Source organism: Protopterus annectens, chromosome 15.part0 (assembly GCF_019279795.1).
Source record: "Protopterus annectens isolate FY-2018-M chromosome 15.part0, PAN1.0, whole genome shotgun sequence".
In the NCBI taxonomy this organism is placed as follows: Eukaryota; Metazoa; Chordata; order Ceratodontiformes; family Protopteridae; genus Protopterus; species Protopterus annectens.
In genome coordinates this window covers 493607735-493633424 of record NC_056749.1, presented here as the reverse complement: position 1 = coordinate 493633424, position 25690 = coordinate 493607735, and the positions used below count along the sequence as shown (strand labels likewise).

At 45.2% G+C, this 25690-nt stretch overlaps 1 protein-coding gene across 2 annotated transcripts in view; it reads right to left on the bottom strand.

Moving 5' to 3' along the window:
* Positions 1 to 25690, bottom strand: part of STAG2 (stromal antigen 2) — a 3222550-nt gene that overhangs the window by 418161 nt on the left and 2778699 nt on the right. For both annotated transcript variants that reach the window (XM_044057319.1, XM_044057321.1), the window contains exon 28: positions 17103 to 17308. In XM_044057319.1, the coding sequence (XP_043913254.1) occupies positions 17103 to 17308 (206 nt within the window). The remainder of the gene's footprint in view (positions 1 to 17102; positions 17309 to 25690) is intronic.

Below are 25690 nucleotides of genomic sequence, written 5' to 3'. Positions count from 1 at the left end.
GTGCTTTATCTTCTCCAGCTCTGGAAGTAGAAGCACCCCATTGTTTTGACCTATAAGAACCTTGCGCCTGGGATCTGCCCCTTGGGTGTCTGGATCTGCCCCTTTGAGGTCTGTCTGACACAGGAAAGGACCATTTTTTTGTAGGCCAGTGTCTACTAAACCTAGGTGGCTGTACTTGTAAAAACTCTTTAATAGTTTGCATAGATTTAGCTTTGTCTTCCATTTTCTTTAACAACTTTTCTGCCTTAGCACCAAACAAAGTATCATGCTGTAAAGGTGCATCTAGTAACTTAACTTTTAACATGATCAGGCAGATTTTGTTCCTTTAACCAAGCATGCCTCCTAATTACAGAACCCGTAACTGCAGCCCTGCAGGAGGCCTCCAAAGAATCAAAACCACATTGCAAAGTATGCTTTCCAGCTTGTTCAGCTGCAAGCAATAAATCCTGCATTTCCTTGTTTTCAGCACATTCAGAATTTAACATAATTTTCTGTTTAAGCAATCCCATGAGATGTTGCTGATACTTGAGCATATGAAACAGACAGTTTAAGGCCCTTGTAGCCAAAGTTGCAGATGTGTAAACCTTTTTTCCCCATCTATCCAGTTCCCTTGAATCTCTGTCAGCGGGGGTTGGGTTTTTTGCTGTAGAGGCCTCAACTCCCTTGGGACCCTGTGAAATAGTTTCTGGGTCAGCAGCAGGGTTTTTAAAAAGAAGTTTGTGTGAGTCAGGGACCCTGTAATATCCGTCAGGCTTAACAGGAGCTGGAGGTAAGGAGTCAGGGGTCAAACTAGACTCCGAAAACACATCATCTACAATGGCTAACACAGGGGGAATGGCTAGAGGCCTGTGCTGTATAGTAAAAGGAAATCCTTGAGCCTCTTTTTAGATTCTGAAAAATCTTGGCTTTCTCAGTGAAAATGCTCCCTCATGGTATGTACGGTTTCCCCAAAGGAATAATCCTCAGGAGGGGATGCTGAAAGTATAGATTCTTCAGCATCAGAATCCTCATAGGGGGTAAAGAATATCCCTGATCAGAAGAGGAATCAGAAGAAATAGAAACCTGATCTGAAGATTCAGTCAGTCTCTTGCCTAGGCCTCTTATCAGGAGGGGAATAGGAACTCCTGATCAAAGTAATCAGGTCTTCAGCCATTTTGATCATCTGACTTTTGGGCATAGAGGCCTGTACACATGGCTCATGAGTTTGTTCCTTTGCTTTAGAAGCTGCTTTAGTCTTTGAAGCTGAAGTCGTTTTAATGTAAAGATGATGTGGTCTGAATAAACCCTCAGAAGCCGGTACTTGCTCAGCGGCTCTGGACCCATCTGAGGGATTAGCGTCTGAGGCTCCAATACTTTGAGTGTCCAGCAGCATGGCCGACTCCACGTGGGAGTCGGTACAGGCCTGCGACTCTAAAGTAGCGGGTGTCAGGGGTTGCGTAAGCACCTCACTGAGAACCGGCGACTGGCTTAGGAGAAGCTTCGTCGTCGGTTTTGGGCCTCGGTTGTTTTTCTCTATCTTTTTCTTTGTGTTTTTTGCAAACTCCGGTAGTCGGATGGCTATCAGACGACATTTTAGGATAATTAAACCTGCTACCAAAATATTTTAAAGCAAAAGTATACTGACGCTTAATAGTGCGTTGGTTAAATCTAGCACAAAACCGACAACCAGAAACTTTGTGATCAGGGCTTAGGCAAGGAATACAGTAAGAATGAAAATCCTTATGAGGTATTTGCTTTCCACAAGTAATGCAATTATTAACTTTTTCTAACATCAGTCTGGAGCAAGAAAAAAGTTTCCCCAACGGGGTACTTAGCTTTATTTAAGACTTCGGTTCTGAAACTCAAACACGAAAATTTCAGGAGTCTGCCGACTGGCACATGCAAACTGCTTCTGCTTCGGGCACTGCACGGCAAGAAAGACCAAAGAAAATGGCATCGGCTGCTTCTTTTATACTCCTGACGACCTGACGTCAGGGAAAGGGCGACAGCGGCTGACGCAGGACCAAGACTTTGGAATTCAGGCCGGCTGAGGGCAACCTGCCAGCAGGATTACCCAAATGTAATGACTGTAACAGTGAAACACGAAGAACATCCAAATAGTTCGCTGTTTTCCAGAAGTGCCTCCATAAGTTTTGCCTTGAAATCCTCAAGCAAAGGCTGCAATCTTAGCCAGGAATATCTCCTGAGGAAAGAACCAGATGCTGCTGCTCTTGTAGACATCTCAGCTGGTCATAAGTACCTGGTAGGAAACTGCAGAGGGAAAAAAGCTGGGATTTTGCTGCAGAGTCTGGGAGGTCTGTCAGCAATTTAGAGGCCTGTGAAAGTAGGGTCAAAACATACGTAAGCATGTGTGTCTGATACTTGATGGCTCTAAAAGCCAGAGTAGAAGAGGTGTAGACCTTTTTCCCAATTCTCTCCATTTTACTGTCCTTATCTGAGGGCAGATGGCTGGTAGAGGGCAGAACTTTAGTGGTTTTATCAGCAGAGAGACAGATCACAGCTGGGTCTGCAAGAAGACATTTGTACAAGTAACTACTGTCTTCAGGGACTTTATGGAACCGGTCTGGCATTTTAGGAGCAGGAGGTTGAGAGTTAGGGTTTTTTGATTCTGCAAGAAAGGCATCCTGGAAAGCTGGCAAAACAGCTGGAATGGTTGAAGGAGCAGGAGAAACTTTGTAAGAGGTCACAGTAGTCACAACACCTCTTTTGTACTTCCAAAACCCGAGAGCTTTCCCACTTGAAAAAATCCCTCATTCTTGAGATAGCATCTCCAAAAGTAATATCCTCTTCAGGAGAATGTCCACCACTGTAATCAACATCAGGAAAGGCATAACCCAGAGGAGAGTCTACTTGGGTGGAGTAGGCTAGGGACTCATCTGAAAGAAAAGTTGTGTAAAATCTTACAAGCAGCATAGATGTCCTTGTCTTCCATGTTGCAGTATTCTACAAGTGGGTTTACCCTTCTGCCTTTCACATACGTCTGGCCAGTATTCCAAAAGTTTTTTAGTCCCTCAGAGTGCATCCGGCATCTGATGTGGCAGCAGGAATGCGAGCCATAAAAGTGACATCCGCATGCAACAACCCTTAGAACAGAAGGCCCCAATTGAAGCCAGTCCTAGGAGGGTATAGCCTGCCCAGTGCCATCCCGACAAGCAAGTGCAACCTGACAGGAGGGGAAAGAGGGTGGGAAGGAATACGGCAACATGGAAGAGAAGGACATTATGGTTCTGGTAAGATTTTATAGAACTTTTCCATGTCCTTCTATTCCAATGCTGCAGTATTCTATAAGTGGGTGAGTGCCAAAGCTCACTGTGAATGGGGTGGTGGTCTGGTAGAAGTTTCTAGGAATCTGTGAAGAATAGCCCTAGCAAACCCCGCCCTGGCCCTGGAAATATGGTCCAGTTTGTAATGTTTGGTGAAGGTGTGCATTGAGGACCAAGTGGCAGCTTCCAGTACTGTGCTGGTGTCTAGTCCCTTAAAGAAGGCTCCAGGGGAGGCTACAGCTCTGGTGGAGTGGGCTTTAACATTGCCCTCTGAGGTTTTCCCATGGTATGTGTAACAAAAGGAGATGGCCCTGGATATCCAGGCCGTGATGGTCTGTTTGGTCACTGCTTTCCCCAGGGCTCTGGGGTGGAAGGAGACAAACAGCTGGTCAAACTTTCTAATGGACTTGGATTTATGGAGATAAAACCTAAGCTGTCTGTGAACATCTAGGGAATGGAGTGCTCTCTCACTGTTCCCCTGTGGATTAGGGAAAAACGTTGGTAGGTGAAAGACAGGTCGTTGACAACCTTGGGCATGGAGGAGGGGTTACTTCCGAGAGTAACCCTGTCAAGGTGGAAAACTAGGAACAGTGGGCGAACCATCAGAGCTTGCAGTTCTGAGACCTTCCTGGCTGAGGTCAGAGCCACCAATAGAATAGTTTTCCATGTGCAAAGCTTTAGGGGAGCTTTGTCTGCTGGCTCAAAGGGAGCTAAGGTGAGTTTCTCCAGGACATAGTTAAGATCCCAGGTGGGAGGGAATGGTTTCCTGGGGGGGTCTTAGGTGAAGTACCCCTTTCAGGAATAGTTTCGTAGGTAGTCTGGATTGCAAGGGGTGGATCCAAAGGGAGGTAGGTAGAAATTGCAGACAAGTGTGCTTTTATGGAGGTGTAGGCCAACCTGTCCGCAGCAGTTCACACAGGTAAGACAAAACTAGAGGGATGTCACTTGTCAGTGTGACCAAAGATTTTCATGTGTTGGGTTGCCTGGCCTCCTGCAGGACACTGAGCACATCCTCAATGTACAGGTGTCTGAAGGGGATCGGAATCCTATCAGTCGCAGGGTGAGATGTAGATACTGCCACTGTGGATGCATCTCAGATCCCATGTGCTTTGTGATCAGGTCCACTGAGGGGGTAACGTGGTGATTGCCCTTGGACAGATGGATGAGAAGGGGGAACCAGTGTTGTCTTGGCTGATAGAGAGAGTCACCAGCACGATTTTCGGCTTGTCCTGCTGTATTTTCAGTGGCACCTTTGGAATCAGAGGGTGGTGGGGGGGGAGCATACAGAAATTTCCCCTTCCAAGGAATTGAGAAGGCATCTGTTGCCAGTGTTTTGGGATCTGGAGTCCTGGTGCAAAAACCAGGTAGTTGCCTCCTGGTGGAGGAGGCAAACAGGTCTATTTGAGGTGTGCCCCACCTGTGGACCAGATCCAGGCAGACCTCTCTGAGAAGCATCCATTTGTGGATGGTTGTGGTGGTTCTGCTGAGATAGTCTGCCTGGACATTGGCGAGGGAGGGGATGTAAACTGCCTGTAAGGTAAATCCCCTGTGAGGAGGCTAGCTCCCATACAAGTAGAGTTAGTCTGCAGAGAGACTTTGTCCCTCCCTGTTTGTTGAGATACCACAGAACAGTGGTATTGTCTGTGAAAATCTTTAGTGGCCCTGGCTGGAGGTAAGGTAGGAAAGATGCAGATCTAGGAGGATAGCCCTCATCTCTCAGACACTGACATGCTCTAGTGATTGTGAGTTTGTCCACACACCTTGCATACGTTTTTGGCCAATGTGGCTCCCCAACCCAGAGCAGAGGAGTCTGTATGCATGACCTGTGAGGGAGGGAGTGGCTGGAGAGGCAGTCCTGGGTTGTTGGCCACTTGTGCCGGCTACCACTGAATTTCTTGTTTCAAACAATGTGGGAGGGGGGGACCCTGAATTCCAGGGGGTGAGAATGTTGGGTCCACATTGACTGAAGGTACCACTGGAACTTCATCATGTGCAGTCCTGCTAGGGGAAGCATGGGAACAGTGGCTGCCATGTTGCTCAGGAGTCTCAGATATGGTCTGGTTGTCAGTTCTGATGCTTGGAGGGTGCAACATAGGTGGTTTGTGAATTAAACTACCTTGTCTGGTGGGAGGTAAGCCTTCATAAGATCTGTGCGAATCCTGCACTCCAGGAAAACAATGTCCTGAGTGGGCTCCAGGTGAAATTTTTGGTAATTTATCTGAAAGCCTAGAGACTGCAATAGGATCAGAAGAAACTGAGTATGAAGAGTTAAGGTCTTCTGATTGTCTGCCTGAAGTAGCAGGTCGTCCATGCAGTGGAAGATTTGGATTCCCTGGGTCCTGCAGTAGGTGATGACCAGAGCCAGACATTTTGTGAAGATCCTGGGTGCAGTGAAACGCCCAAAGGGCAAGGCAGAAAATTGAAAATTGGATGGACCCACTAAAAATCTCAGGTATTTCCTGAATGCGGGCTTTATTGGGATATGCAAATAAGCAACCTTTCAGCTGCCTAATTTTATACCACTGACAACCCGACGTTAGTCCTGGAGCTACAGCAACTGATGCAGAAATACTAAGCCTCTGGTATTCGGGCTGACTGAGGGTTGCCCCTGACAGGATAACCCAAGTGTGATGACTGCAACAGTGAGACACGAAGAACATCCCGTGAGGCAGAAGCAGGGGGAAGAGGTTGGGAAGAGTGAGCATTCTGAAAGTGGGGACCTGTAAAAAAAAAAAAAAAAAAAGGGTTGAGAAGTGAGAGGTCTAATATAGGCCTCCACAGTCCTTCCTTCCTTGATACCAGAAAAATTCTTGAGTAAAAACCTCTTCCTTTTCCTTTCAGAGACACTGGTTCTATGGTGCCTTGGGACAGCAGTGCTTGTAATACAGGCTGCAGCAGGGGGAGCTGACTGGTGGGTGGCTGAGGAATGCCTTTTCGTACATGACAGAAGATCCAGGACATGAAGGAGCCATTCTGAGTGATGGAAAGGACCCATTTTGTCCGAGGTGATGTGGGACCACACAGGAAGACAGAGAGAGGTGGGCAGACAGGGGTAGAGAGGTTGGGATGGGGGGTGAAAAGACTGGCAGGTAGTCAGACACTACCTACCCTGTCTTGAAAGGGAGGCCTCTGGCTGGGGGCTGGAGAAGCTCTAGCCAGTGGGGGCTGCTTTCTAGATCATCTCCTAGTCCAAGTGGGAGCTATGGGATGACACTGTTTTCTTATGAATTGAGTCTTGGCAGGATAGTTCAGGTGGAACTTAGGAATGGGCGAGACTAGCAGGTGCTTAAGGTCCTGCATTTCCTTGCTTTTTTGTTGAAGAGCCTTGAAGAGGTCAGCAACCTTAGACCCAAACAGGGTGGAGTGATCTAAGGGACCATCAGCCAGCTTAGCCCTGAAATCATCAGGGAGAGGCAGAAGGCACAGCCAAGAATGTCTCCTTAAGGCAGAAGCTAATGCAGCTGACCTAGCTGAGGCTTCAGCTGCATCATAACTATACCTTATGGGATGTCTGTTCACCTGAGAGGCGAGAGCTAGAAGGGAGGACAGGGAAGCTTTGGCTGCACAGTCCGGGATATGTCTGCCAAGTCCTTTGAGACTTTTTCCAGCAGGGCTAAGGAGTATTCGACCATGTGAGTTTGATAGTTGGAGACCCTGAAGGCCAGAGTGGCAGAAGTGTAAATCTTCTTGCCCAGGTGGCTCCTTTGTCTTGCTTGTCCTTGTCAGCTGGGAGAATAGCAGTAGTGGGTAACAGTTTGGAAGCCTTATCAGTGGAGATGGGTACAGTGGCAGGGTCGGCTGGAGGGCACTTTACCACAAATGTCTCTGTTTCTGGGACTTTGTACAGTCTATCAGCCATGCATGGAACTGGAGGCTGAGAGTCAGGGTTGAAGGATGCTGCCAAAAAGGCACCCAGAAAGGACAGCAGAATAGGAGGCACAGCTGAAGGGCTGGGGGTATCCATCTGTATGTGGTCATAGAACCCCTTCTGTACTTCAGTCATGACACTGGAATCCAACCTGAAGTGGTCTTTCATTTTACTAATAGTCTCTCCACAAAGGTTAAATCCTCTGCTGGGGCGTTAGGGTCAATGGACTCTTCTTCAGGGGAGCCATAGCCCAGTGGAGAGATCTGGGAAGTGTAGGAGAGAGAGTCCTCTGAGGAGTCTAAAAGTTCCCCTTTTGTCTCTCCTGGTATACTCCAAGGGCAGAAGACTAGGGCTCAGGAGTGGAAGGACAGTGGTAGGGCTTCCTACCGAAGTCGGGCATATGGCCATAAAAGAATTGAAGAGAGACTGGCTGAAGGCTTGCCATTCTTGGGTGCTTTCATCTGGTATAGAAAGATGCTTCGTCTTTGTTTTTCTTTAGCAGCCTAGCTGGCATCTGGGTAGAAGACGGCCTTCAGTCAGAGGAGTGGATGGGATTGGCGGAATCAGACAGGCCCACTGAAAAATCTGGTTCCCCTCTGGCATCAGGAATAGATGCCGGTAGTGCCTCTACGGATGTGCTGTCTGCTTGAGATTGTGCGGCTTCCTCAAAGGTACTCAGCTTTATGTTGTATGGCAGAACCTGATTCTTCTGCCAGATTGATGATGGCCACAGACTGAGGTACGGTTGCTAGAGGAGCAGCGGAAGAGGTAGACTGCATGAACTTGGGCCTCTTCTGTGGTTCTACTGGGGTGTCAGAAGTTCCTTCCATCCCTAACACAAGCTGCTTTAACCACTGGTTCTCAAGATAAAAGGTTTAAAGCCTGCAATTGGTGACGAAGGGTCTTAGAACACCTGGCAAATAGGACCGACTCGTGGTCATGTTCTTTTCCCAGTCAAAAAAACCCCACTAATTGTGAGTGTCCTTGAGGGGAATCTGCCGTCACACTTGCACTTGTCCCTTCTGGATGACATGAACAAACTATAATTAAATTAAAGGAGGACTGAAAGGATACCCAACAGGATACTTATCTGATTTTTTCTAAACAGACATCCGCGAGTAGCAAGAACACCTGGCATGCGACTGGTGGCTGAAAAGTTCTGAGGGCTGGTGGGTGCAGACGTCACTTATGTCCCACATTCCTGCTGCCACGTCAGATGTCGGACACACACTAAGGCACTGAAAAACTTTGGAACACTGGCCAGATGTATGTGAAAGGATGAAGGGTAAAACCCACTTGTAGAATACTGCAACACTGGAATAGAAGGACATCAAGCCTCCTCTTCCTCAGAGGCCTCTTGTTCAGCAGATGTACTCCTAGGTGGAGGAAAAATAGGAGATGCTAGAGTAGGTGGTTGCAAACTGGAAGGTCTAAGTGCCAGAATAGCATTCAAACTCCCTTGAGAAAAAGCCTGCCAATCTGGAGAAGGCTCCTGAAGGAGAGACGCACGTTTCTGTTCATGTTTCCTCTTGACAGGAAGGCCTACCCTAGGCTGGGATGGAAAGACCAATGTAGGCCTAGGCTCTGGACCCAACATCAGCAAATCTTCAATGGCAGGGGCAGCAGAAGTACTATGAGGAACGTTAGAAGGAGCGAGCCGCAGTTCTCCCTTATCATCCGTAATGGATGTCTGTGATACCTCTGCAGATGTGCTGAAGGAACTCTCCCTGGAGGTTTCTAAATCAGTACTCATCAAAGGAAGAGGACCAGACACTATGTACACCAGGGGCCTTCATCGGCCTCGAGAGGGGCATCCGGGATCAGAGGTGCATCCGAAGATTCAGGCCTGATCTTTTTTCGCCTTTTTCTTTGGTGACTCACCCAATGGACCTGGAGTACCTTCTATGCCCAGCTCTAGTCACCTTAGTCTCTGTTTTTCAAGATATATATTAAGGGAAGACAGACTATGAAGAGTTTTAGGGACGAAAGCCTGATGGATGGCACAGGCCTTGTAATTATGATCAGAACCCAGACAGTAAAGACACTTGTCGTGATTATCTTCATGTGGAATCTGTCTTCTACAGTGGCCCTTGCCCTTCTTGGAAGGCATTAACCTCTAAAAAAACATGCAGTAGCAAAATCCTAATAAAGGTTTTCCCCCAACAGGGCACTTCTCTGAAAAGTAGAAAACTTTCAGTGATCAGACGAATGGTGGAAGCAGTCACTCGGACTAGCGGCAGAGAAGTACTGAGGATGGTACATGCAGATGTCACTTTTATGGCCAATGTCAGCTGTTATATGTGCAGCATTGCACGTACCTTGCAGTAGCTTAAGTCTTTGGTATACTGGACGGACGTTCGGGTCGCCTAGGTGGGGATCTCCCTCATGTTATGAATACTGCTACATGGGAATAGGAGAACATCGGTAAAACAATCCTATCTGAGCCAAAAGGGTGTCATCAATATTACTTTTGGCCTCTTCTGTTAGATCTTCTGCAAGACCCTAGGGATTAGCAGAGTTGTTAACATTACAGAACAGACACCAGCCCACTCCAGGTAAAGGACATTTTGAACAGCTAAAGATCAGCATCAAATCCTACTCTCTTGCAGGGGGACCAAGAGGAGTACATATTCATGGGCTCCCCAAGGCAAAATGTCACCCATCAGCTGGCATCCAGAACCAGATTCCTATCGCTGTTAACAATGGTGGCACAAAGCACAGCTTTCTCCAGAGATGGCCTGCACCTGTCGCTCTTGGGATTCCGGATACTGGCTAAGGCTCTTGCCACCCCTATAATGCCTTTTTTAGGCAAGATTCAAATGACAAATTCTCCACCGTAACAGGTACAAGCAAGCAAAATCTGAGGGTAATGCTACTCAATGCTAGAAGTCTAAACCTCAAAATGCACTCACTCGAGGCACTCCTTAAAATGGAGAACATAGACATCTATGCAGTGACAGAGATCTGGTTCAAGGCTCCAGAGAACACCTCTGCATTACCAAGCTATAATTCATACCACACCTTTCGGCCACCTAACTTGGACCGAAGCACTAAATGTGGAGGCGTGTCAATATTCATTAAGGATATCCACACCTCCAGGCCAGTTGCTCAGCATAATGCATCTGAGATGCAAGTGCAACTAACTCTGGGCAAGACCGCAATGCAAATTGTAGCTTGCTACAGATCCCCCACCATGCCCCCGGATTCCAACTCCTCATTTCTTGATACACTGGAAAATATTAGGGTACAACCTAACATCCTAATAATGGGCAATTTCAACTACCCCACCATTAACTGGGAAAACTACTCATGTACTAACTCTTGTGCTCAATGTTTTCTGGAATTCATAACTTCTAATGCCTTGGATCAACTTATCCACACCCCCACCAGGGGCAGCAATATCCTAGACCTGGTCATTACCAACATGGGCAACCGGTGTTCCACACCAAAGGTCAATTCCTCGTTGGTTAGATCCAACCACATGCAAATCACCCTAGACATCCACATCCCAGCCCCAATCCCCATTAGAGAAACCACAGTAAAAAATTTCTCCAAAGCCAACTTCACGCTTCTTAAGACAGAAGTGGCAAACTTCACAACACCCATGCTGACGGACGGTAGAGATACGACTGAATCATATACAGTTGCACTTTATAAGCAATTACACGAGTGCATGGATCGTGCAATCCCTAACAGAACCAAGATGCTATCCTCCAAAAAAAGGAAGTCAATCTGGTGGTCCCCTGCTATAAAACTCTACAACAGAAGAAACTGTTGCAAAAGAGAGTAAAATCCCATGATTGGAGGAACTCCGTGGTCAGCCTCAGTAAGAAGCTGAGATCCCTCATTAAATCCTCCAAAGCTAGTTGCGAAAACAAAATCGCCACTGATTCTAAAGACAACCACAAAGCATTCTATAGCTATGTCAAGAATCTCAATGGCAACACTCAGATCTGCTCTGAGTTACAGCACAATGGCACTAAATATAAAGAACCAAATGATATTGCCAACATCCTGGCAGATAGGTTCAGTGCTAACTTTACCCCTCTCTCATCCCCTAAAGGGCCCATCTCTATACCGGAAGAGTGCAAAGTACCTGTAATCACGGCTGCACAGGTTAAAAAAAAAACTCTCCAAAGCCAAGAACACAGCATCCATGGACCTGACAACATCCCAGGCTGCGTTCTACATGAACTACAGAACAAACTGGCACCCCACCTAATTACCATGTTCAATCATAGCCTCACCTCAGGCTTTGTGCCCACTGAATAGCGCACAGCAACGGTTATCCCACTCCACAAAGGGGGAGCCACCACAGACCCCGGGAACTACTGCCCCATTAGCCTGACAAGCCTGGTCTGCAAGGCTATGGAGCGTATCATCACGGAACTTATAAACAATGACATTGGTAATCTCCAAACTCTGGACCCTACCCAGTTCGGGTTTGTAAAACGAAGATCATGTCTCCTAAACCTGATAGACTTCTTTGAAGCGGTCACCAAAGCTATAGATGAGGGTAAGGTGGTACACACAGCCTATCTAGATCTCGCCAAGGCTTTCAACACCAACCCCCACTCTGGAATTATAGACAAACTCACTAAACTAGGTATAAATCCCTATGTCACAAGGTGGGTTGCCAACTGGCTCACTGACCAAAACCACACTGTGAAAGTAGCAGACTCTAAATCCAACTTCAGACCAATGACAAGTGGAGTACCACAGGGTTCAGTCCTAGGTCCTCTCCTGTTTGTTATCTACTTCTCTAAAGTACAGGCTAACACAGACAGTCTTTGGCTAACAAAGTTCGCAGATGACTGCAAACTAGGAGCCATAATCAAATCTCCTAACGATGTGATCATCCTACAAAAGGGCCTCACTGAGACAGATGCCTGGTGTCAAAGCCATGGCCTCAAGCTCATTGCCAAAAAGTGCATTGTCATCCCTTTTGGTAAAAACTCTGTACCCATGAACTACCACATAAGCGGTAGTCTACTTAACACCGAAAGTGTGATAAGAGACCTTGGGACATAGGTTGACAGTAGTCTCTCCTTTGATAATCACATCGCCACAGTAGTCAGGAAATCCTTCTACATGGCACACCTCATCACAAAAGGTTTCTCATCCAGGAAAAAAAGAGGTCATTGTTCCCCTCTATTCATCACTTATTAGACCCATTATACAGTACAACGCCCCTTTTGGTATATACCTCACAAGACATCTACAACTACTGGAAAGGCCACAGAAATACCTCACAAAGAGGATTACCGGCCTCAAACAGATGCCCTATGCAGACCGTCTCAAAAAACTCCAGCTTTACTCTGTCGCATATCGCCTACTCAGAGGCGATCTCTGCCTAACATACAAAGCTATGTCAAACCCAGAGCTGCTGGACATGCTCCATGTAAAAAAATCCCAATCCCTCCGAGCTACACACTCTAGGGACCTAAACCTTGTCACCACAATAAACAGAACATGCCTGAGGGATAGATTCCTGTCTCAGAGACTTCCCATACTCAAACAAACTACCTATCTATATCAAAGGTCCTCATTAGCACTCTTCCAAGAAAAATTTTGATGATTGGATGGGAGATCGGAAATTCACCCCGAGGGATCACTTCTGTGGCTCTGCTTGACAGGGGCACAGGAAAATCATTTTCTTGGGTGGCAAACCCAGGGTACCATTTGGCTAGCCTTATTTAGGCCCTTGGGCCAAATAGCCTAGTACCTACCTATGAGCCTATATGAAGATACCTCTTATGTGAACTGAAGAAGTACATTTCCCAGTAGTGCCTAGCATTTTTACTAGTAGGTCCACATTCTTCCATCATAACCTAGCTAAAATTGGCAGGATATGGCAGAAACAAGGGTCTTAACCAGGAAGAGCAAGATGTCACAAGCACTAGGAAGAGAACCTAACCACAACCAAGAACAGTTCCCAAGTCAAAGGGTAAGCAACTGACATCACTCCTAGCCCACCATGAGAGTAAGCATGCAAAAATTATGTCCTGAACAAAATGGAAGACAGACCAGGCTAGAGTATAAAAAAAAAAAAAAAAAAAAAAAAAAAAAAAAAAAAAAAAACCACCAGAAAGGGCCTAATCACTCATTCATTTGACCTACTGCTCCAACAGGAAATGTGCCATTTTCATCCCCCCCACTCCCCCAATCGAAAATGATCTGCCTCTGGAGAATCCCATTTCTGATGCTCATAGAAATGTAAAAGCAGACACTCCTCTCCCCCTTGACAAGACAAACACAGGAACATACCTACAAAAAACAAGGAACAGAAACTCATTAAATTGAGTGAGAACCCTGCCGGGATGCAGAAGAGTCATCTGGCAACATTTAACAGTGTGTTCACTATCAGTGTTGAATACATTGAACACCGTTAAGAGTACTGTGCTAGTACACACAAAGTTGTAAGGAACATTTTGATCTATCATGTCGTTATATTCCTCAGTGCCAAACACAGTGAACACACACTGATAAATCAGGACCATAGAAAGGAGCTGTTATATATGAAACATATATATTTCTTATATGTATCCGTATTTCTTGTAATGTTTTCTATTTTGGAGTTTTTCTCCCTGGGCGTCTGCTGAAAACGGGCCATTAGCCCAGTCAGACTTCCCTGCTAAACAAATGCAAAATAAAAAAATAAAAATAAACAAATTAAAAAAAAATAGGTTTCTATCCTCTCCCCAAGTACCCCCCCCCCCCAAAAAAAAAAAAAGAAAGGGCCTGAGCTAGCTGGGATGCTTCCTAAACCTGAGCCCTGTTCTTAGCTCTGCAGGGCCTGACCAATGGGTGGGGCGAACCCCAAGCTCAAACAGTTTGCAAGCAAGTTTCTCACGTACAAGGATGTAGCCAGACATGCACTATGTATTCTGTGGCAAATTAAGAAATGAAAAGAAAACTGTAGATGAGAAGCAACCAAGAGATCGCTCTCTTCTGTCAATCACAGAGGGATGGCTCTTCTCCTAGTAGCCAATCAGGAAGATAACTTCCCCTCCCTCAATTCAGCCAGATAGCCTCTTCTACAGACAAAAGAGCATTCAGGACCCTAAAAACGACTGCTAAAGACTCTCCAGCTGGATACCTGTAAAGCATGACAGTCTACAAACATAGAATTCATCAAGGTCAGGATGTGTTCCTTATAGATTTACATGTTTATACTAGGCTAACTGTGCTTTTGGGCCATTTTAAGCCTAGCCACTTATCCCGCATGAGAATCAAACCCAGCACCTTGTGTCTGTAAGGTAAACACCTTAACCATTATGCCAACAACCAAATTAAACAGAGTATCCCAGACAAGAGTCTGGGGCACAGTGCACTTCAACAGGGAAGACCTGCAGTTTGGACACAGAAGATGCTATGCTGGCAACTCTAAGCTCCAAAGTTGCACAGAAATATTTCCTGCCAAACCTGCTCCCTTGTACAGCCTTCTTTGTCTCTAAACTGGAATGGAAGAGGAGCACAACCTGTAGACCTGCTGACATAAGGACTGAGCTGATCGATCTACTATGGAATAACTGGACAAAAAATGACTCTCCAATCCATACAGATAAAAAAATGAGCAAGAGCCAAGATGAGGTCTGCTTCAAGAAATGAGGATGCCTCTATGTTACTACAATATCTCCAGAGCCCGTCTTCTGAAGAAGGCATCATCACAAACAATGGGAGAATCCCCAGGACTCTGAAGCTTCCTCTGTATCAAAAACAAAGGCAACCAGAATAACTGTCTTGTCCAGACTCAAAACAGCATGCAAAAGACATTAAGTATATGGACAACAATGACGTGACAAATTTGGGGGACATTCTGCTTTCTGCCTGACATTAGCACCACACTGAAGTCCCTAATAGTGAAATTCCATACCTGTGACTGCAGATTCCACCACTAGCTGAACAAGTGCCTGAACTCCGGGACTTTGGATGAGCACCCTTTCAGACTCATCTTGAGTTTTCTCTCCACCAGTGTGAACAAGTCTTACTGAGTTGGAAACTCTAGGATAAAAATATTGGCTTTAAGTAACTCCCTCCCAGCTGCAACTGGATGGCTCAATGAACCATGTTTTCATGATCAGGTTGAGACAAAAAGACTGAACTGATCAGGTGGGAAATGCAATGCTGATGCTTCACATTCCATCCTCAAGGTGGGAATAGATTTGCACCTCTGGCAAGCCTCAAAATCTCCCAAGGAAAAAGTCCAGAAGAACCAACACCTGCTAAAACGCGTACAGTACAATCACCACTCTTGGTAAGCACTCAGGGTCAAGGAAAATGCACAACCATATCTTGGGAGAAACAGAATTCAGCTCATACTCCCACTTAAGTCTCAGATACTACAAGTTTAGCTCAACTTTTGGATGCTAAGAAGCAACTTGCGCCATTAGTTGTTTGGGCAGCCTCCTGTTACTATTAAAATTTCATAAACTTTAAGCACTGGAATGAAAGTCAAAAGACAAAAATAAACTTTTAACTAATGAAAACAGAGCGCCAAACTGGCCAAATACTAAAACAAAAATGGCTTGCTGGTGCAGAGTGATCACTCAGATAGTTGATGCATAAGATGACGTGTGCCATCACATGTATGCATCCATTCTTTGCTGTGGAAACTTCAAAGAAAGATGCAGAATGTTGATTGCTAGAGAGAACACACAATCACTGAATTCACCAAGGACAATGCTTCAAGTTAAATCCACAGGATACCTATAGTGAACAAAATCACAACTGAAGTTTAAAAAACATATACATTTTGATTTTGTTTTGGAAAAACTACAAAACGAACGTCCATGTAACCAACATTCCTTCTTCAGCAGAATGCCCATTCATCAAAAGAACAGAATACACGAAAGATTTTTCCAAATGGATTTCTGATTTCTAGGCCAATAAGTATCCTGTAAGCTTAATACACATACACTTATAAACAATCTCTCCAAAGCGGTGTGAATTTTTTTATGTTAAGGTGCATGTTTATGTATGTGGTGGTAGTGGGGGGGCTAGATAAGGACTGACCACCTACTTATAAGCATTTCTTCAAAAGCATCCACCAACGGGTCTATGTTAAATGAACAATCATAATGTCAAGTGCAACATACTCGACACACTACGATCATAAGTTCAAAACCTCGAACCCTCAAAAGCCTGAAACAAGCAAAATCGAAAGATTTTGTTTGTCCCACACCTCCCCTACACTAACATACAAAGCACACACATACAACCAATGCATACAAACCCCTACACACTCACATTATTCAAACACTAACACACCTACACAAACACACCTACTTTTAAAATGAAGTGGGGGGCTTCACCCCCCACACACCCCCAACTAAATATACCAACTCCGAGATCGCTGTACATTGGGGAAAGGGCAATTTCCTGGTAATCGCAACAAGCGATTACCAGGAAATTGCCCTTTCCCCAATGTACAGCGATCTCGCAGTTGGTATATTAAAAAAGCAGCTTGTGATGTTGCCATTCTGAACAGTGTAGCGTGTCTACATCACACACTACACTGACTGGGATGGCCGACCAAAACATTTCTGAACTCCAAATTACGGCATTTGGAGTATCCGATTAAATGAATGATTGATCGAACATTGTCGAGTATGTTGTACTAGACATTATAATCATTTGTTCATTTAACATAGACCACCACCAACCTGGCATAGATGAAAAAGAATATGCTTCGGAATATGCTACTGGTATTGAGGACATTCCTGTGTCATAAGGAAAGCGCTGAAAAAGATTAAGAGACAAAAATAATATAGATCAGAGCCAGTTCATGGTGCAAAACAATACTAATGAAGTCAATTCAGACGACTTGTGATGTGCACATCAATGGATGCTGTTCAAGCACAGGACTTTCAAAATGTCATACTCAAAGACAGAACAATGGAAATTTTAAAAAATCTGTACAATGAAAACTAGGTAAACTACTGTCTGTTCTATTTTATAACCAGGCTTACCCTCAGGAAGTTTCCGTTTGCCAGTTGCTGGCTTCATTTTCTTATTTCTGACAGATGATCCCCGGTTGCTAATTCCACTAATAACAGACATGGTATCATCATCGCCTCCAGCTAACAAGGAATTTTTATATGACATCAGTGGAAGCCATACATCCTCCCTTCGCAGGGACATCTGAAATGTCATGAATTTCTCCAGATACACATAGCTAGGAAAAAAAATCAATAGTACAAAGCAGAAAGTGCAAGTTGAGAGATCAAAAAAATGTGACAAATTCACTAAGAAGCTTCAATAAATGTCATAAATTAACATGTGAACCATCCCTGATTTATTAACATTTTGTTGAAGCATTTTACAAACATTTGCAGGAACCAATTTCACTAAACAAAATGTACAATTCAGGGTTTCAAACTGGATGAGCAGCACAGATTTCAACCACCATGTAGTTACTATGATCAAACAGTAATACTGTAAATCAATGTGTTTTAAATTTAAGTAGGGAAAAAATACCCCTGACAAATGTTTCTTTAGCAGTCTTCACAATGAACTCCTTTTTTCTTCTAAAGGCCACTTGATGAATTTGTTTCTTGAGAGCAATCATCTAAGACTTTTCTTAAAAATATCTGACAAAGACAAGAAATGGGCATACCAAGACGTCACAAATTCTCTCTTTTTCTAGCCTAACGAATGGGGAGAAATATAAATGCTGGGACCAGACAATCAATACGAACTGAAATCAGTGCACACACCACAGATGGAAGAAGGCCAGTGTCACACTTCTCACCAAAGCACTTCTTGAAGACCTGCTTGAAACTATACTCAGCAAGTCTATAGATGAACACCAAGATGCAAGACTCAAGAGAAGCAGTGGAAGATGATTTATAGCTATCAGACTATTTGCCTTTGCAAGACTCAGCATCTGTACAAATTCTAGATATATCCAAGCTGTAATGTCTGACAAATGGCTCACCAAGCCGCAGGAATCACCTGGGATCTCATTTGCAAGGAGACTTACAAAAATGTAAATGGGGAAATAAAATCCTTAGTGTATAAAGTCTATGACAGTATTTAGCTAGCTCACACAAATCAGATATTTGCCTCCTCTTGTTATTTATGACTAGGCACAGAGAATGGCACTTTCATATTTGATGCTAGGAAGATCAGAAGGCTACAGGTTTTTCACCCTGCTCCCACTGGTTGCTCGAATTAATGCTCCATTTCTGTCAATGTAGCATTTCTGGGGAAGGGGTACTCCTGAGGTGCCTACCCTAGGATGAGACTTTAAACCAAGGTCCTTTAAGCTTACGTTGCTGGTGGGTCAGGTGGACTTGAATCTCTCAGCATTTCTTAAAAAAATAAGTTTTTTTATTAAATTTTAAACTTGTACACAACAAATGTTTTTCATAAAGTACAGTTGTGTACACTTGGCATAAATATAGATAAGTGTATTCACTGTTGTAGTCATCACATTTGGGTTATCCCTGCCAGGGTAGCCCTAGGCCAGCCCAAATACTAGAGGCTCAGTATTTCTGCATCGGTTGCTGTCGCTTCAGGACTGATGTCAGGTCGTCAGTAGTATAAAGTAAGGCAGCCAACACCATTACATCAGTTTTTCTTGCCCTGTCAGAAGCCTCCAAGTGGGAGCCAGGATATGGTGGAAGAACCCCACCAGTAGAAAGTAAATACCAAAAAGTTACTTGTAAAGAGAGACAGAGAGAGAGAGAGAGAGAGAGAAGAAAAGGTGGATGGAGGGAGGGAAACTAGGACCGCAACAGTGAATACACTCTAACATCTACATTTATGGCAAGTGTACATAACTGTACTATGTTCTTCGTGTTTCACTGTTGCAGTCATCACATTTGGGGCGATTCCCAAAGCTGAAGAAAAGGGTGGGGGCAGTCAAGGAGACTAATGGCTGGCTAGGATGCCCTGCAAGACTGCAGTGGCAAAGCCTGCCCTGGATTTGGAGAAGATGGGCAGGTGGTAATGCTTGGTGAAAGTGTGAACAGATGCCCATGTGGCAAGCCTCCAGGATGTCCCTGGTGGGGACTCCTCTGAGGAAAGCTGCAAGGTGGGGGCTGCTCTGGTAGAGTGAGTCCTGACCCCCTTAATGAGAGGTTTCCTGTGTTACTTGTAACAGAAATGGATGCAGCGTGGTATCCATTTGGAAATGGTTTGTTTGGATATAGCTTTGCCCTCTGCCCCTGCAGCAAAGCTCAGTAGCAATTAATCAGTCTTTCTGAATGATTTAGTGCTGTCTAGATAGAATCTGAGCTGTCTGTGCACATCTAGAGAGTGCAGGATCCTTCCCACCTTGTTTTCTGGGTTAGGGAAAAAGGTGGTCAAATCAATGGATTGGTTGAGAGCTACACTGGACACCACTTTGGGCATGAAAGATGGGTTAGTCCCGAGGGACACCCTGTCAGCATGGAAGATGGACTCTACAGCTATGAGTGCTTGTAGTTCGAATACTCTTCTGGCTGAAGTGATGGCCAGAAGCAAGGCTGTCTTCCAGGAGAGAAACTTTAACTCTGCTGAAGATGCTGGTTCAAAGGGGGGCAGGGTGAGCTTTTCCAACACAAAGTTTAGGTCCCAAGCTGGGGTAGGTGGTGTTCTGGGTGGCCTCAAATTGCTAGCCCCTCTTAGAAACTGTTTGATCAGAGGGTGTGAGAAAAGTGGGTGCTCAGTATTGAAATGAGCAGAGATAGCAGAGGCATGAATTTTAATAGAGGAAAAGGAGAGACCACTGTGTAGCAGATCAGCTAGGTAATCCAGGATGAGAGGTAGGGGAGGGCTGTACCGTATTGGCTCCCTTAGCCTGAATCCAGGTGCAGAACATTTTCCATTTGTCAGTATAAGACTTTCTAGTGCTAGGGCGTCTAGCCTCGTGTATAACATCTAGAGCTGGTTTACTGAGATTGGCAGCTTGATCAGTGGTCAGGGAATAAGCCAGACTGCCAAACTGAGGGTCTGCAAGAATTCTTCTTCCCTCTGGGTCAGGAGGGTTGAGGTCTGAGGGAGATGCCATGGTGGTAGTGGGGACAGGCTGTGCAGCAGTGGGTACCAGTGCTGACGAGGCCAGTCTGGAGCAATCAGAATTGTCCTTGGTTTTTCCTCTCTTATTTTGAGCAGTACCCTGTTTATGAGAGGTAGTAGGGAAAATGCATAGACAGAGAGGTTGACCCAGGGGAAGGATAGGGCATCCACTTTCCAGGCCCTGCAGTGAGGCAGAAACTTGCTGAGCTGATGGTTGAGTGGGAAGCAAAGAGGTCAACCTTCGGGGTGCATCATTTCTGAGTTATTAGGATGAAGTTTCTTTGGTCTAGCTGCCACTCGTGTGGGTCCAGAAGATTTCTGCTTAAGTTGTCTGCCAGAGAGTTTAGAGCCTGGCAGGAATTGTGCTAACAGGTGCAGTTGCATGGCTGAGGCCATGTGCCAAAGGATCATGGCCAGCCTGCATAAAGAGTAGGAGTGAGTGTCCCTTCCCTGCTTGTTGATATACCACATCACAGTGGTGTTGTCTGTTTTGATCAGGAAAGCCCCTGGGGAGAGAAGGGACCTGAAAGCTGTCAATGCATGCTGGACAGCTAGCATCTCTTTTTGGTTGATGTGCAGATGTATTTGCTGTGGGCTCCATTGGCCCTGTATGCACCTGCAGTCCAGGTGTGCACCCCAGGCATAGTCTGATGCGTCTGTGGTGAGGGTCTGGTGGCAGGGGGTGGTGAGAAAGGTAGTATATTGTTGTGGGAGCATGCTGCTGCCCACCAAAGAAAATCTTTCCTTAGGCAAGGTATCACTGGTATAAGAGTTTCCAGGTCTTGAGTGTGTTGACACCAAAGGCTTTTTAGGTACCACTGAAGTTTCCTCATATGCAGTCTGGTATATGGAATGAGTAGAATGCAAGATGCCATGAACCCCAGAGTTTGCAGGATTATCCTTGCGGATAAATGGAGTCTGGTGGCTAGTTGACAGAAGTAGGCTGTCAGGTAAGTTTGCTTTTCTGGTGTAAGGAATGCCATCTGAGATGCTGTGTCTAGGCATGCTCCCAGGAATATAATCCTTTGGGTGGGTACTAGTTTGGATTTCTTTTCATTGATAGTATACCCTAGGGAGGTCAGTTGGGACTTTACACAGGCCAGGTGCTTGAGCAGCTTTTCCTGACTGTCTGCCTGAATTAGGCAGCTATCTAAGTATGGGTAAATTTGCATATTTCTTTGTCTGCAAAAGGCAATGGCGGGAGCCAGACATTTTGTAAAAACTCTGGAAGCAGTGGATAAGCCAAAGGGAAGCACAGAGAATTGAAAGTGCAAAGATCCTGCCCTGAAACGTAGATATTTCCTGCATGATTCCCTGACAGGAATGTGGAGGTAGGCCTCTTTTAGGCGTAGGGTAACTTAGTCATGCATTCTTGGACAGCATAGGTAGTAGTTGCTGGAGGGTGAGCATTTAGAATTTTGGTATCACCAGGAAGGTGTTTAGAATGTATAGGTTGAGGATAGGGTTCCAGGTGCCCTATTTTCTGGGTAAGAAAAGTCTGTAGTAGAAACCTTGGCCTATCTGTTCTGCAGGAACGTGCACTATTGCCCTCACAGAGAGCAGGGAAAGGACATGCTTTTTTGCCACTGCCCACTGGTATGGAAGAAGATCTGGGAACCTTTTTGGGGCTGGGAGAGTGTGGAAAGAAAATTTGTATCCCTGGGACACTATGTTGTGGACCGAGCGTTCACTAGCAATAGTGGCCCAGGTGCTTGCGTGGAAGGACAGTTTTCTTCCTAGGGGCAAGTGCAGGTGGGTAGAGGGAGGGGGTGGTGGTGGAGGAGAGTCATTGTGAGTTCTTACCATGAGGAGGTGGCTTTGCACACACTGGTTTGGAAGTGGAGGAACCCCACTGCTTTCTCTGCATTCCCTGTGGCTGCTGACTGGGGGTCTGCTTCCTCGGAGTCTGGGCTGAAATGACCTGGAGGAGGCAGGAAAGGACCAGTGCTTGGAGGGGCAATGCCTACTGAACGTGGGTGGCTGGACCTGAAGAAATCCTTAACTGTCTGCATAGATTTAGCTTTTTCTTCCATCTTTTTTAAGACCTCCTCTGCCTTGGTGCCAAATAAGCTGTCTTTGTGCAAGAGTGCATCCAATAATTTAGATTTGACATGGTCTGGCAAGAGCTGTTCCTTAAGCCAAGCATGTCTAAGGACAGAACCGGTGACAGCTGCCCTGCAAGATGCTTCTAGGGTGTCAAAACCACAGTGTAAGGTGTGCTTAGTTACTTGACTTGCAGAAAGCATTAACTCTTGCAACTCTATTTTCTGCACAAGCAGGAAAGGATATTTTTTGTTTGAGGAAGCCATGGAATGTTGCTGAAATTATAGCATATGGAACTGACAATTTAGTGCTCTGATAGCAAGAGTAGCAGAGGTGTATACTTTTTTACCCCATCTGTCTAGTGCTCGGGAATCCCTATCTGAGAGGGTGGGATTCTTAGCAGAAGTTACTTTAATTACTTTAGGCCCTTGAGAAATAACCTCAAGGTCAGCAATAGGATTTATGAAAATAAATGTGAGAGTCAGGGACCCTGTAATGCTGGTCAGGTTTTCTGGGAGCAGGAGGGAGGGTGTCAGGAGTCAAACTAGATTCCATGAAAACATCATCCACAACATCCAGGACAGGGGGAATGGCCAGGGGTCTGGTGCTGTGGAAGATCCAAGAATTCTCTGAGTGTCTTTTTAGACTGAGGGTAGTCCTGACATTCCCATTGGAAATGCTCCCTTAAAGTATGAAGGATTTCCCCCAAAGGAAAATTCCTCAGGTGGAGAGGCTGAAGGAATGGATTCCTCTGCATCAGAATCCTCATAAGCATAGAGGGGTTGCATGTCTTCATATTCAGATGCATCAGAGTCAGACTCCTGTTCAGATAAAACTACTGGGGACAGATCTCTTTCTTTTGGAAGGGGTAGCTTGGCTTCCCCTGATCAGCGCTATAAGGTCTTCCGCCATTTTAAACATTTCAGACTGAGGCAAGGAAGCAGGTGTCCGAGATTGGGTTGTCGGTTTCTTGGGCGTTGTTCTTACCCTGGGCCTTAGAAACTTGGTAGTTTTCGAAAAAATGGTAGATGTGAAAGTAGCAGTCGGTTTGTGTCTAGAATCGCTAGTGCGAAGTACTTCCTCGAAGCCAGTGCCTGCTCAGAGTCTCCGGACACATTCCAAGGTAGAGACAACCTCAGGATCCTTAGTTGAAGAAGAATTTTGCAGCATACCGAATTCCAAAAGGGTCTTGGTGGAGGCCTGTGAATCCACAGACGCGGGCATCAGGGGCTGCAAATGCACCTCACCGAGGACCGGAGAACTGACGACTAGCTTAACAGAAGCATTGTCGGTAGGTTTGGACCTGTGCTGTCTGTTTCTCTCTGTAGCCTTACTTTTTTCAGAAGATCTGCAGACGGATGGCTTACCAAAGCCATATCAGAATTAGAGGACTGTGAGCGAAAATATCTAGCTACAATAAGGGCCCACTGTACAGTTCTGGCATTGAACAAAGCACAAAAGCGACAGCGAGGGACGTCGTGGTCTGGGCCTACGCATGTGACGCACTAAGAATGAAAGTCTTGGTGTGGTATTTGTTTTCCACAAGTGAGACAATTGTTAACTTTTTCTGACATCGGTTAGTGCAAGAAAAAAGGATCCCCAATGGGGTACTTAGCTTTAGAAGACTTCAGCTTCAGTTCGGAAGACAAAACTCAGGTAGCGGCCAACCGGCACTCGTGCGAACTGCTTCGGGCTCCTCGGCAAGAAAGACTGATGTAATGGCGTCGGCTGCCTTACTTTATACTACTGACGACCTGACGTCAGTCCTGAAGCGACAGCAACCAACGCAGAAATACTAAGCCTCCAGTATTCAGGCAGGCCGAGGGCTACCCTGGCAGGGATAACCCAAATGTGATGACTGCAACAGTGAAACACGAAGAACATCTGAAAGTACACTCTTACACACTTACATGTAGATACCTAAACATATACATGCAAGTACACGACATACAAAAGTGTATGTGCACACTACATTTGTCGGTGGGATGGACTCATCACACCATCGTAAACTAATTCTATGGTCACTTCCTGTAACAGCTACACATGCAAAAGAGTAGGGGCACAATTTCTTTTTAAATTAAACTATCATACTTTCACAAGGTGCATGCTACATGTCTTCTAAAATTCAATTTTTTTTCACATCACCAAGTTTTCCAATTTTACCTTGATGCTTCCAAAAATTTTGTCCACCATTGCCTCCAAAATTTTCCATTTACTTTTTACGTACTTCAAACAGTATTGCAAATTACTGACAAAACTAATATTCACTGTCTCTGCATAATCAATATAGTTTGCTACGAATGAGGAAGTTAAATCCATACCACAACGATGGATATGGATGGTGAAGTCCCCCCCCATCAACAAGACAAAGTTGTAGACCACTGATCAGCTTGTAATATGATATTCTCCCAAGCTACTGGCACCTCTCTTCTTATCAATACTACTCTGCCAGCTAGCTTCCACTCTAAACCTCAGTTACATTATGCTAAGGCAGATAAGAAATGGATACATGACTAGAATTCTTCCGTACCATACTTACTTTTAGGCAACGGACCTTCTCAATAACAAAAGTTATGGCAGACCTGAGTAACTTATAGCCAGACTTTTCAACCATCAGAAAGCAGCTGCAAGGTCAAGGCAGCTTGGAACCAAGCTTCTACCCAAGCCTCCAACTGTTCCCTCAAGCCCACAAGGCTCCACACTCCTGTTCTTTCTAAAGACTGCCGCCTGAATGGGAGCAACAGAAGTACTGAAATCAATACATTTTCATACACAGTAAAGGACTCCCCCTGACTGACCTCATATCAAACAAGTGGGGTAATGTGGTACTTTGGGGGAATATATTGAAGAGAACACATATGGATCACCTAGACTTACTACATTAAAATACATAACTCTCATATCTGTGCATATCTGTGATCTTATCCACCCTCTTCATCAGTCAGGACAGAATACTAAGCTTTTTCCTCAGAGTTTAATCAAAAAATGATCCCAATGATGACAGAAGCTTCAAAGAAAAACCTGGACCTGGAAATCACGTCCAGCGTAGTCTTGTGAAAATATGGAAGTAAATCCATGCTGCAGCTGCACAAATGTCATCTAATAAAACATTCCTTAAGAAAAAAAAAAAAAAAAGAGGCTACTGTTCTAGTAGAATGAGCATTGACTTTAGCTGGTAAAAAGAAGTTATGTACTCACCATAATGTTCCATGTGAGTTGTTCATCTCGCCTTCATTCTTTACTGATGGGTTTGGAGCCAATCCTTGGCTCCGACTCAGCCAACTGTAAAAGCTCAAGGTCTTCAACCAGCTCAAGAACAACTCCCTATCTCATGATGCACCCTGATCTTCCCTCAGATCTTGTTTGCGGCCAACTGACTACCTAGTAGTATAAATATGCCACTCAGAGAGCTGGATAAGAGACAAGGCACCGTATAAGAAAGGTGACGGACCTCAAGTAGACTAGATGGGGGTTGGAGGGTGGGAATTAAGAATGAAGGCGAGATGAACAT